We start from the raw sequence: 12,729 nt of genomic DNA, 5'->3' as shown, positions 1-12,729 counted from the left end.
GGGGGGGGGGGGGGGGGGGGATAGGAACTGACGTGTTCCCGTGCTCCCTGTACCCACCTATCACAGTGTGGTCACGGGGCAAATTTAAACTTCGCGGCTAAGAACTCAAATTTGGCGCCCAGCCGCAGTGCTTCCGGAGTCAGGTCTATCGCTTCCACGGGTGTTGCTTGTTTTGTCACGGAAAGCGCCATTTCACACAGAGCTCTGGTCCCCGAGCCGGATTCTGTAGTTTGCCGATCCCTAAATTAACTTTGGGTGACGGGGAAGAACTAGGCTGAATCTTCCCAAAGTTTCATCTTTGTGAGAACGTGGATAAGCAAGCACCGTTTCTTGCCGGAATTGCCCAAACCTCTGAGCCTGTTTGCCTGTCCCCCCCCACCCCCAACAACTACTCTGAGCTAGGGGGGATGGGGGATGGGAGAAGGCCACCTAGACCCCTAGATAAGAGCAAGGCATCAATCCAACAGTGCCTGGCAACCCTTAACTATGACGTTTGCTTCCAGAACCCTCCAAACCCTGGAGATAGACGAGTTGGTTACTTGAAGCTTTTTGGCACTCGCTCCCAACACACCAAGAAAAACAAACCGGGGAAGTAAATGCTTTCTAGACGGTGCCGTTTCTCCGGCAGACGCGTGTTACGTTTCATAATTTAAGCATGTGGCTAACAGAACACAAATAAACCCTCCGTGCATTTAAAGATATTAATAATACTGCATTTATTTCATGTTAGGCAGTTCCAAGTGTTTTATGTGGATTTAATCTTTAAGACACTTTAAAAAGTACGCAATATTAGCACTCATTTTACAGAGATCACATGGCTACAAAGTGCCAGCGCTGAGATTCAAACTCCAGCAGCGCTGGGCGGGAGTTCGAGCCCCACGTTATAGAGATTACCTCAAAAAAAAAAAAAAAATCTTAAGAGGCGCCTGGCTGGCTCAGTAGGTTACGTGTCTGCCTTCCGCTGAGCTCATAATCCCGGGGTCCTGGGATCGAGCCCTGAGTTGGGCTCCCTGCTGAGCGGGGAGCCTGCTTCTCCCTCACTCCCTACCCATGCTTGTGCTCTCTCCCCCAAATAAAATCTTAAAAAAATAAAATCTCAAAAAAAAATCTGAACTCTTAAGCACTGAACTGCCTACACATATAAAGGTACTTTCTGAATGGATCGGGAATTCGATAAAGGGGGCTTATCATTATAACCCCATCTCTACAACAAACTTAAAAGTTTACCTCCACAAGCCCCTTCTATAAAAATGGGGGTCACATAACTGCACACCTCAGCAGTTTGGGCAAAGAACCTGAATGTTAGCTGTGCTTAATATTAAGAGGCATGTGCTGCACTTCAAGTAAAAAGTGGGTTAGGACTGGAATCGAATCACATTACCCGAGCTTATTCCAGATGCACAAGCAATTCCTTTAGAGTTTAGGCAGGAGGAGCTGGAGTGGACTGAAAAGGAGGGGAGGCAGATTCTTAACATGTAAAGAGGGTAAGGGTGAGAACCTTTGAATAGGCTACTGGACACCTTTCTTCCCCCACCACGTTTTAGGAAACAAACACCAACCCACATTAGGGCTTTGAGGGTCACAGCCCACAGAGCTTGGAAGGTAAATAAGCTGAAATTTTATTTTATTTTATTTTTTTAATGTACGTTCTCTGCCCAAAAGGGGGTTGAACTCACAGCCCGCTGGTTGAGTCTCATGCTCTACAAAGTGAGCCAACCAGGTGCCCCAGAAATTTTATTGCAAAATTTTTCCTCATTTATTATCTCTGAGAAAACAGGCAGCTAAACAACCTGCTCTGGTCCCTGCTGCACTGATATCCTCCCTCATACCTGTGTTCAACCACCACACAGAACATGAATAGTTCACGTGAAGAACCTACAGCAGTAGACAGCGGTAGACGAAGCCAGAGTAGTCGCAGTCGTAGGCCAAACAAAAACCATCCTGAATGGGTGTGCCGGGAGTCACAGGCTCTGTTGTCCTCTTAACGGATCATATACCAAACCCACCCCTCTTGCACACCTGGCTGAGAAAACAAAATAGTTCTTAAGATCATAGCTCCACTAGGGAAATGCGGTCCTCCAGTTGTTTGGAGCTGTTCAAATAGAAGTTTCATCATCGGATGACGCTCAATTTCACAGAACACAAAATACGTCAGCCATATTAAGGGCAAATCATTCATTTATTGTTTAAAGACTGCAAGACAACATCTGGATTTCTGTAGCACAATTTAAATGTTTTACTTTTTTGATAAAGCAGAGTATAATAGAAAAAACAATTAGTTTCCGGTAATATCTATATCTCTATTCAGAATTAAGTCTTCCACAGACATGTTACCTGGAAACAAAAGCCTATTACAATAAGCAAAGCTTCAACCAGAGCGGCTACTTTTCGTGCCAGGAAAAAGTTCATCCCTATAGGAGGAATGATGTGCTATGTAAAATGGCTGTAAGGTCACAGCCTTGAGGGCACTGGAAGTATATTATCCTATTCCACATTAAGTAGTTTGGTGAAATTCAAACAGTTTCTCTGCAACCATGCTGGCAACCTCTGACTGGTAGCTCAATCGGGTAAAAAATAAATTAAATCCCTAAACTGATGTTTCTTGATTTACATTGTTAAAAGGTACACAGTTCATTATCATGTAATTCTGGCAAGAATTACATTTGAGACTCCTTGCCCAGATTTTGGTTAACAATAAGAATCTTTCAGAAATTCAAGTTCTTATTAATCAATAATTTGTCAGCTAGGATACATTCAGGCATCAGCTGCAACTACAGAATAGGTGCACTGCCTCAGCGCTTTGGAAAGACATTATAATCTAGAACACTACTAGCAGACAAACAATTATCTGTTACTGGATAGCATAAGTACAGTACAGCAACACAAAACATATATTCATATGTTGGCTTAAGCCTCAAGCCCTCGATCCTTTGTTGAAATTCAATAATTTTATTCCTATGGTTTTTAATACCAAGAACTCAAGCTCCAGGAGGGCCAAAGTCTAATTTGTACTCCAAACCAAGTAGCAAAGCCGTTTGCTACTACTGAGGCTGATCTGTACAGACTTCAAGACCAAGTCCAGAAGACAGCTATTGTGTAATACCCGAGAAGGTCTGAAAAATAATTACTCATTTACATAGCTGGTCCTTCAGAGCTTTTTACCTCTAACATGTTTTTTGATGAAAGTTATTTAATGTACTGAAGATAACTGTGACTTACTGATCAAATACGTGAATACTTATACTTACCTGGGATTTCATTTCTGCTGAAAGAAATAGGAAGAACAGGACTCACTTAAAAAAAAAAAAACAAACTTGAGAAAGGAAGGTAAAAATCTTATCACACACTATCACTTTTGGAAGCAGCATAGAGGGGCAGTCAAAGGTAAAACACTGGTGAAATAGGTCAAAACTAGGCCCAAAAAAAAATCTATATTATCATCAATGACAGTACCACAACTATGCCCTGCATAATTAATAATCACTCCTAAGAATTTTCATTTGGCACCAGATGATGTGTTTAAGAGAAACACTCTGGGATATTTAAATATCAGACTTCGTTTTGTTAGCTGAGTTACAGGAGAAACTTTAAAGTAGGGGAAGGGAAGAGAAGGAAATGGGAAACGGACCAGAAAAAAAATTTTGAGTCATCATCTAAACCAACAAAGCACTGATAGCTCCAAACATTAGGTCAGACACTAAAACGACTGATATAGGCTCAAGTGGTTTATAAAACCTATAAAAAGACTACACCAGCAAAGTCCCCATTAATCTGTAGAGTTCAGAAACTAAAACAAGGAGCAACATTTTAGCTTAAAACCTTATCTCAAGAGAATCATATACACTTCACATGAATAAAAATACCTGAAACCAAACATTTTTAAAAGCTCCAATACCCAAAATATAAAGAAAAAAATTAATTTAGAAGACTCAATCAATCCATGGAATCACAAAACGGCCGGACAATCTATATCTCCCCTCCACACTAGCCATCCCATGGAAGACCAAGGGAGATCAGACCTTCCAGACCTATGCACCACCTGGTTGCTGCAAAATTCTGTGGAGATTCCTTGTGGAACAGCAGTTTCCCATCTCTTGTGTCTCTCCCTATCATGCAGGAAGCAAGTCTGGCTGTGCTATTCTATTATTGTTTGTCACCCATCTGCAACATGATACCGTACAGATAAGTAAAAAGTACGTTATCGAGTTCCCTTTCCCCAGAAGGTTGAGGCTCAGGTACAGGGCAATCTCCTGTGCACACAGTCTTTATTTAGGCCGACTCAGTGACTTCAACAGGCTTAATCATGTGATCAGGTTTGTTGCCAGCTGCATAATGCTCCCACATCTGTAGATAGAGCCGCTCTAGTTCCATTGTGTATTGTTTGGTGTTGAACAGAGGGCTAGATATTCTCTGCTTCCAGACTTTGCCACGAATTTTCTTCAGGCTAGGTAATAAAACAAAAAAGAACCCAGTTTACAAATCAGAGCAGAAAAACTCAGAACTAGCCCTCACAGATTCCTAGTCCTACCTTTGTGGCAAAATACATGACTGGACTTCACACTGTTTTCTGACTGGCCACCCTGACCTCAACGCTGAAAAAGGGAAGGGTCACAGCTAACGTAATGCTAACACTTATAATCAAGCTCGCCTCCATGTCCTCTGAAAATATTCAGTTCTTTCCTAAAGAAGTCTATCCACGAGATCGCATGCTTTCTCCGTTTCAGCTCACTTCTACCTTTAAAAGAAAGAACTGGCAATCACAAGTGTCTACTCCTATGTACTACTGCTTAGAATGTACACTGCTTACCCTTTTCGTAAGCAATTTAGCAATGTGTGTGTTAAGAAACTTAAATGTTTACAACCCTTTGACCGATCAGTAACACTTTAAATCTATTGAAGAGGAAATAATCAGAGATGCAGGCAAACCTGGCCATGCAAAGATGTTCACTGAAGCACCATTTACAATAGCTAAGGCACAAACATAAAATGAGGTATTCAGTTTATGAATATATTTTAACGAAATAGGAAAAATACTCCAGAGGATAAGAAATGTACTATGTCTACTGCCATAATTTTCCACTTACACGATTTATTTATTTAGATATTAACAAAAACTGTTCCTAATATTACCAAGACCATGGTTCTGTTCAAAATAGGGAAAAAAAGCAATTAGTTCTTCTGGGAACAGAGGGGGAAAGAACGCTCAATTCCTCTTCTGAATATATAATTTGTCATGAGATTCTCCTTCTATGGAGAGAATTACTACTTTAGAGCGAGAAGCTGAAACACTCCTGTGCACTTTTAAAAGCAATTAATAAAGTTTTAGTGTTTGTTGCGACAGAACTAGTAAAATTGCTACACATTATGTTGGCCTCAACCCAACCATGACCATATTAATGCTACCTTCCAAATACACATACTTCTGTGCTCTATTTTTCTAAGTTCTTTTTTTTTTCCAAAGATTTTTATTTATTTATTTGACAGAGACAGCCAGCGAGAGAGGGAACACAAGCAGGGGGAGTGGGAGAGGAAGAAGCAGGTTCCCAGCAGAGGAGCCTGATATGGGGCTCGAACCAGAACGCTGGGATCACGCCCTGAGCCGAAGGCAGACGCTTAACCACTGCGCCACCCAGGTGCCCCTATTTTTCTAAGTTCTATACGTCAACAGGAGAATGGCTGAACTGTGGTACAGCCATACAATGAAATACTACTCAGCAATAAAAAAAGGAATGAAGTACTGATATAAGCCAACATCATGAATAAATCTCACATTATACTAAATGGGGGAAAAAAAAAACCTTTAGAGTACATACTGTATAGTTTCATTTGTGTAAGGTTCTAGAAAGGCAAAACTAAGTTATGGGGGAAAAAATTCAGGACAGTGGTAGTTGTCCTGATGGTTGGTGTGCAGGACCAACTGAGAAGGAACATGAAGGAATTTTCTGGAGTGATGGCTATGCTCTATATACTGCTACAGGTTTGGGTTATAAAGGTAAGTCTCAAAACTCAAATTTAAGATTTGTGCATTCCACTGTATATAAATTCTGCCTCCAAAATAAATAAATAATAAACTCTAGTTGATGTCCACTTTGAAGTATTTAGGAGTACAGATGTCTGCAATTTACTTCAAAATTTACTTCAAAATCTATCAAATAAGATGGATTGCTAGATGGATAAAACAATAAGTAGATGGACAGGTATGTGGTAAAGCAAGGATAGTAAAGTGTTAGTGGTAAAATCCAGGCAGTAGGTATAGAAGTGTTTATTATTGAAATTTTTTTAACAAAATGTTGGGGGAAAGTATCATATGAAATCAACTAAGCTCCAAAAAATTTTTTAAAATACACTAAAATATTTACTACAGTTATCTCTGGAATGATGGACATGAACCTTAATTTTTTTTAATGGCTGAGCTCAAAATTTTCATTCTTAGACGTATATGATGTTCGATGGAGAAAATCTGTAAGTAATAAATGCTTAACATCTTCTGAATGCTTTCCAAGAACTTTTGTTAAGTGTTTTACATGGAACACCTTTTTTTTTTTTTTAAATCCTCAACATCTCTGCAAGGTAGGTACTATCATTCACTCCCATTTTGCAGATGGAAAAAGCAAGGCACATAGAGACTAACTTGCCCAAAGTCACAAAGCTTGTGAGAGAGCGTGAATTCAAACCCAGGCAGTCTGACTCTCTACAATATGCTACTTCTCAGAAAAACACAAAGAAAAAAAGTCACCCATAACACCCAAAGAAAAGACTCTTTTAAGAGATAAACACTACTTCGTTGTATGGCTAAAGCATTGCTTATCTAAGCACCACCCCTCTAACTCCCACCCACTTAGGGAACTGAAGTTATGCTGGTTTTTCCCTTATGCTACAGTGAAGATGTAGCACCCTAACAGGGTCAAACATCTGGCTGTTTTCTTTAAGGCTCTTAAAACTCTGAGGAAGGGTTGTACCGTTTTACTCACTGTCTGAAATGTATGAAAAGGCCAACAGCACCTCAACGCTCCCTCATCATTGGTATCATACTAAAGATATTTTATTTTTAGGAAAATAATGGCTATACCCCAATGTTCTTGTATAGTTACATTTCTACTACAGAGGTTGAAACTTTTTCTTATTAACCATTTGTATTTCTACTTCAGTGAGATGTCTATTCGTTTCTGTGTTTAGATTCCTTTTAAGGAATTTAAGATGTGAATGCTCCTCGGTCTTCATATAGCCAGGCTATTATTACTTGACATAGAAACAAAGATTTTCTTTCCCTCTCTGCTTGCCTTTTAATTTTCTTGACTCACTTTTATTCAGCCATTTACTCTTTACATAGTCACACCTATTGGTCACTGCATTTATGAAAGTTTAGAAAGTGCTCTCATCTAGAGATTATACAACTAAATCACCCATTTCCTATTATTATTTAATGATTTCATTTTGTAACATCTATATTCTCTCTAAATTTTCCTCATATGTCTCCTTTATCATAAAATTTGTTCATGGAAAAGTTTACTTACTATTCTAGGTCAGTTCCCAGTTTCACAGCTATGTCTTCATATTCTTGTCTGTTTTTAGCAATAAGCTCAAGACAACCTAAACAAGTGAGCTGGGAAGCTGCAACTCGAGAAGCAAGAGTCTCTCCTGCAATTAAAAAAAAAGAAGAAGAAAAGAAAAACAAATCTGAGAATGTAAATAACACAGTTATTCACGTCGCCTATGCTAAGTACCCACACAATGCGGATGAGGAGAGTGGAGCGGAGTGCTTAGACTTGAACAAAGCTCACTTTTTATCATCTTGCCTAAGCGCTCCATCTAGCACACACAACTTCGCCTAAAAATGTTTTCCCCCAAAGGAGGTTTCAAAAAGAACAAGGAAGATTCCAATGGTTTATGAGCAACTCACCTGGCATAGTCACCATCGGTGTTCCTGCCCAGAGGACATCCATCCCTGTGGTGTGTCCATTACAGAGGGGAGTGTCCAGGCAGACATCAGCCAGCTGGCCTCTCCTGACATGTTCCTCTTTAGGAGCAACAGGTGAAAATATGATACGGTTCTGGGGAAGGCCCATGTTTTGTGCATACTGTTGAATATTAGGTTCTCCTACTGCTGGAAAACGCAACAGCCACAGCACACTATTGGGAACACGCTTCAGAATCTAAAATAGGGAAAAGAAGAATAATTTTTAATAGCAGCTCTGGCCTTCTCAAGAAAGGCTCCCACAGAGCTCTAATACTTCTAACTAGTCTATTCCTGTCACCCAGATAGCAGCCTACTGTGAACTTTGTCTCTCCCTCACAGATGAATTAGACCAACTGAATTATAGGTTCCTGTTCTGCTTAGCTGCCCCCAGAGCTCAAAGAAAGAGAAGACTGACGTAAGACACAAACAAGTTACTAATTGGCAAAATATGAGGCAGCTGTGTCCCGTGGGAATCGTTACTGACAGTGAATCGTTACTGACAGGGAATCGCTACTGACAGTTATTGACAGTTTCTGTCAATGAGTGAGAAATTTTCCATTTCAAATTTTAAATCCCCCAGCATGACACAACAAATAAGGTCAGCTCACACTTGCCTGACTTGATGTGCCTAATCAAGCTCAGGTGTCAGCAGACTTTCTGTAAAGGACCAGAGAACAAGTATTTTTGGCTTTGCAGCCACATGGACTCTGTCATAACTGCTCAATTCTGCCCTGGTCACTGGGAAACAGCCACAGACAATATGTAAACAAGCAGGCATGACTGTGTTATAAAATTTACAAAAAAAGGCAGTGTGCCGGATTTGGTCCACAGGCCGCAGTTTGCCAACCCCTGATTTAGATCTACATCTATTCAGTGTTACCACCCAAGTTCAAAGGCATGAGAACAGAATCCAGGATACTTCAGATTTTTAAGAAACAGCACCGTGCCATATATATTATCTAACACCCTCAGCAGCAACCCCCTGCAAACAAACACATCAGTACCTCTGCTTTGAGATGTAGGAATATTCATACTGAATGGAAAACATACAAAACCAAAAGACAGCCTAACACCAGTTCAGGTAGTTTTGCCGCCAAATAAATTTGCCACAAACTTCTGAAAACAGCTTTTGGTTTTTGGACTTTTTTGAACACTGGGAAGTAAAGATTAAGGGATAGTAAGCATGTACTCATCTGCTTCCCCTTCCACCCATACTTCTTAAAAAAAAAAAAAAAAAGACCGACCCCACCCCAATACCAAAAAGAAAAGCAACCAAGAATTTATCTCCATTTTAGCCCAATGGAGTAAAAGCCAGTTATGGATAATCAAGTTTAGAACTTTCAGAGGTCCTGCTTATGCAAACTGGTCTGATGAACTAACTGAGAGGTAACGGCATAAACCAATTCCTTCGCGATTACATCTCTACAATATTGCGAGACCGTCATGCATGGGTGGATGTGGACATGACGCTTTCGCTATCAGTTTAGGCCATGGGTTGGCAAACTATAACCTGTAAGCTGAATCTGGCATGTTGCCTGTTTCGGTAAATAAAATTTCACTGGAACACATCTATACTCCTACATTTACGTAATGTCTATGGTGTCTGCCTGCTATAATGGCAGAGTTAAGCAAATGTGACCGAGTATGGACTGCACAACCAAAAATATTTACCATCTGGCCCTTTAAGAAAAAGTTTGCTGATCCTTGGTTTTGAATATATAAATTAATAAGGTTATATTAATTACATTAATTAATATTATGGTTATATTAATTACATTAATTACATTAATTAATAATAACATGACATTTAGACACTGGAAGGAGAAATCAAAAATGGCTGAAAAATCTACTACTCTTTTGTAGAAATGAGCACAACAGCTCTTGAATGGGGTTGGAGGGCAGCCTCAGCAAGACAGTCTACACAATCTCTACCAGTCCCTAGACATGAATAATGAATCTACCCATACTCACGTTTGCCCACATCTGCAAAGTAGAAGGGTCAATTTTGTATAACTGATTAAAATTACAGTACACAATGGCATCTTCTGGTAACCCATACTGAGAACGTGTAGTTACGATAATAGTACGAGGAACCTCCTCTCCAGTGGCAGCTTTATTGTTGATCTGGAACGTGAAAAACGATATGGTATTTATATTTAAAGTCAGCAGCGTCTGGTATTTTTTAACTAATAAAGAATCCTTGGGGTGCCTGGGTGGCTCAGTCGGTTGGGTCTGTGACTCCTGGTTTCAGCTCAGGACTCAGGTTTCAGCTCAGGTCGTGATCTCAGGGTTGTGGGATCAAGTCCTGCGTCAGGCTCCAAGGCTAGCAATGGGTCTGCATGAGGATTTTCTCTCTCCCTCCCTCTCCCTCTGCCCCTCCCCCCACTTGGTTCACACACATGCACTCTCTCAAATAACTAAATCTTAAAAAAAGAATCCTGAAGATGCCAAATAGTATAACCATTAAAAGTTATATCACTACGAGAAAATATTCACGACATATTAAGTTAAAAAACAGAAAAACGTTACAGCATTATCTTAACAGGGGCAGGAGGGGAGACTCCACCTTGAAACTTATCACTCAAGTCAAAAAGTTCTTTTTAAAACCCTATCAATCCAACAGCAAGCTTTTGCTCATTTCTTAATGAATGAAATGCCCTTTTCTAAATCACACCCACCCTTGAAGGTTAAACTTGTATTATTCCTCCAAACGATCTCTACTGCGTCTCCTCTAACATAGATCAACACTATTTTTAGGTATCTACGTACACAATTAATTATAGTCTTATCTTGCAATTCTCATACATCTGGGTACTGCCTTAAACTGTTATATAACTATTCTAGGTTATGGGTATTTCATACATTCGGGCATTTTGTTTTACACTCAAAATTCTTTGTCCCTGAGCATTTCAAGAACTATACACATACTACTTTTTTCTTAAACATGTCTGTCCTAGTTCAAATGACAGTTAATCAGAGATTAAGAAAAACCACACCGCTGTCTTTTTAGCCCAATACACATTGTGATTATTAATTCCCTTACCATAACAGGAGCTGGCCCGAGAGAAAAGAGTTCATTTTGAGCACCCTTGGTATAAACTGTTATGCCACTAAAACTGTTAACTCTTAAGAGAGATCCTTGCCTTATAATCTCGACAGCTACATACTCACTTACTCCAAAATGCAATATATATTTATTGAACACATACTACATTACTGTGCCTAAGACATGGACCCTAAAGTAATTCAATTCAGCAGAGACTGCACAAACACAGGGAATTATAACATGCTGTGCTGGATGTAAAATACATCCCAGATATTACAGAAGCAGAAAAGACAGGTACCAACAGAACACGGAAGGCGAGATTAGTGATAAGGACAGGAATGGATCCTGGAGCTGTCTGAACTGAATGAAAAGTCTTAAAAGGGAGTAAGGGAGTAAGATTTAACTAGGGAAAGAGTGAGTTACAGAAACAAACTGTATGAAGTCTACAGATAATTCACCGTTGATTAGAGGAAAGCCACAGGCAAGGAATAAGAACATATTGTTAACACAGTTGACCCCATTAAGTGACCTACTGGCTGAATCCAAGAGACTTTTAAAATAAGACAAATCTATGTAAGATGCCTATTTCCACCAAACTCATTTCCTTACCTATAAAACAGGGATAATGATGCTTACACCTCCTGGAGTTATGAGATTTAACGGAGATAAATGAATACTTGGTGGTACATATTATGCTCTATTATTCTCTTCTCACCTGGGTAGTTGCTAGTCCATTGCTAATACTGAATCCATTAATTGTTATTTGAATTTGCCCTCTGTTAATCATCTCGATAACTGCTTCTGCAATAGTATTCATAGGAATAACAGGCATATTAAGAGCTGTATTACTGCTGTCCCCATTGTCTCCTCCATCAGGACACTTCATCTTTAAAGGAAAAAAAAGACAAAACGTACCATTAGGGAAAAGATCCCCAATGCAGATCACTTTATTTCAATGACAATATTGACCAGGTTCTGACCTTGACAATTTTCACATCCGGCAGACTATCAAGAAATGCTTTGAGGTCGATGCCATTAAGAACAATCCGATTGTCATAGATGTGGCCATTGGACTTAAAATCGATGACTGCTTTTTTCTAATCAAAGAAACAAAACAATCAAAAAAAAATTTGAGACAAATCTTTTAGGATGCATAGGGACAATAGCAAGGAAATAAATGACTACAGTTCTTTCCGCAATATCCACATTGCACTGTTTTTTTCTACCTACCTTCAAGTGAGGGAACATATTAGCATGATCACCAATAAAGAAAGTATGCGGCATATAAGCCAGTTTCTCGGAATATTGCTCAGCAACTTCAGCTGGTGAAGTTTCCTGATCAGTGATGATATAATCCATGAAAAGCGCACCACTGGTCCCCGGGTATCCTAGCCACATCGCCTAAAAGGAAAAAAAAAAAAAAATCAGGACAAAACCTAAAAATGTTCTTGAAGAGTTCAAAATTAGTTAAACAAGGAGGGTTGACTTTTTTTAGCCAAGAGGAGTGACATAGTATTTCAGACTAACCTTTTTAAGTGTTAAACGTATTTCCAATTTACAAAACCAAACAACTATTTGTACTCAACTATGAACTGATTGTCTCTATACACACGTACCTGTGGGCATTGTGTTCTACACTCAAAATTCTTTGTCCCTGTACATTTCAAGAACTACGCTTTTTCTTAAGTCGAGCAAGTCTGCCCTATTGTTTCAAATGCCAGGTAAC

General features: G+C 39.5%; 1 protein-coding gene across 2 annotated transcripts in view; it reads right to left on the bottom strand.

The window, feature by feature from the left end:
- Positions 1 to 2,160: 2,160 nt before the first annotated feature.
- The window catches only part of OGT (O-linked N-acetylglucosamine (GlcNAc) transferase), a 32,882-nt gene continuing 22,313 nt past the window's right edge, over positions 2,161 to 12,729 (bottom strand). For both annotated transcript variants that reach the window (XM_040630922.1, XM_040630913.1), the window contains exons 16-22: positions 12,234 to 12,404; positions 11,984 to 12,100; positions 11,719 to 11,889; positions 9,929 to 10,081; positions 7,901 to 8,153; positions 7,515 to 7,638; positions 2,161 to 4,444 (exon numbers count right to left, since the gene is read on the bottom strand). In XM_040630922.1, coding sequence (XP_040486856.1) covers positions 4,270 to 4,444; positions 7,515 to 7,638; positions 7,901 to 8,153; positions 9,929 to 10,081; positions 11,719 to 11,889; positions 11,984 to 12,100; positions 12,234 to 12,404 — 1,164 coding nt within the window. In that variant the 3' untranslated portion in view covers positions 2,161 to 4,269. The remainder of the gene's footprint in view (positions 4,445 to 7,514; positions 7,639 to 7,900; positions 8,154 to 9,928; positions 10,082 to 11,718; positions 11,890 to 11,983; positions 12,101 to 12,233; positions 12,405 to 12,729) is intronic.

Source organism: Ursus maritimus (genome assembly GCF_017311325.1).
Source record: "Ursus maritimus isolate PB19 chromosome X unlocalized genomic scaffold, ASM1731132v1 scaffold_X1, whole genome shotgun sequence".
Lineage (NCBI taxonomy): Eukaryota > Metazoa > Chordata > Mammalia > Carnivora > Ursidae > Ursus > Ursus maritimus.
This window is presented reverse-complemented; position numbering and strand designations above follow the sequence as displayed.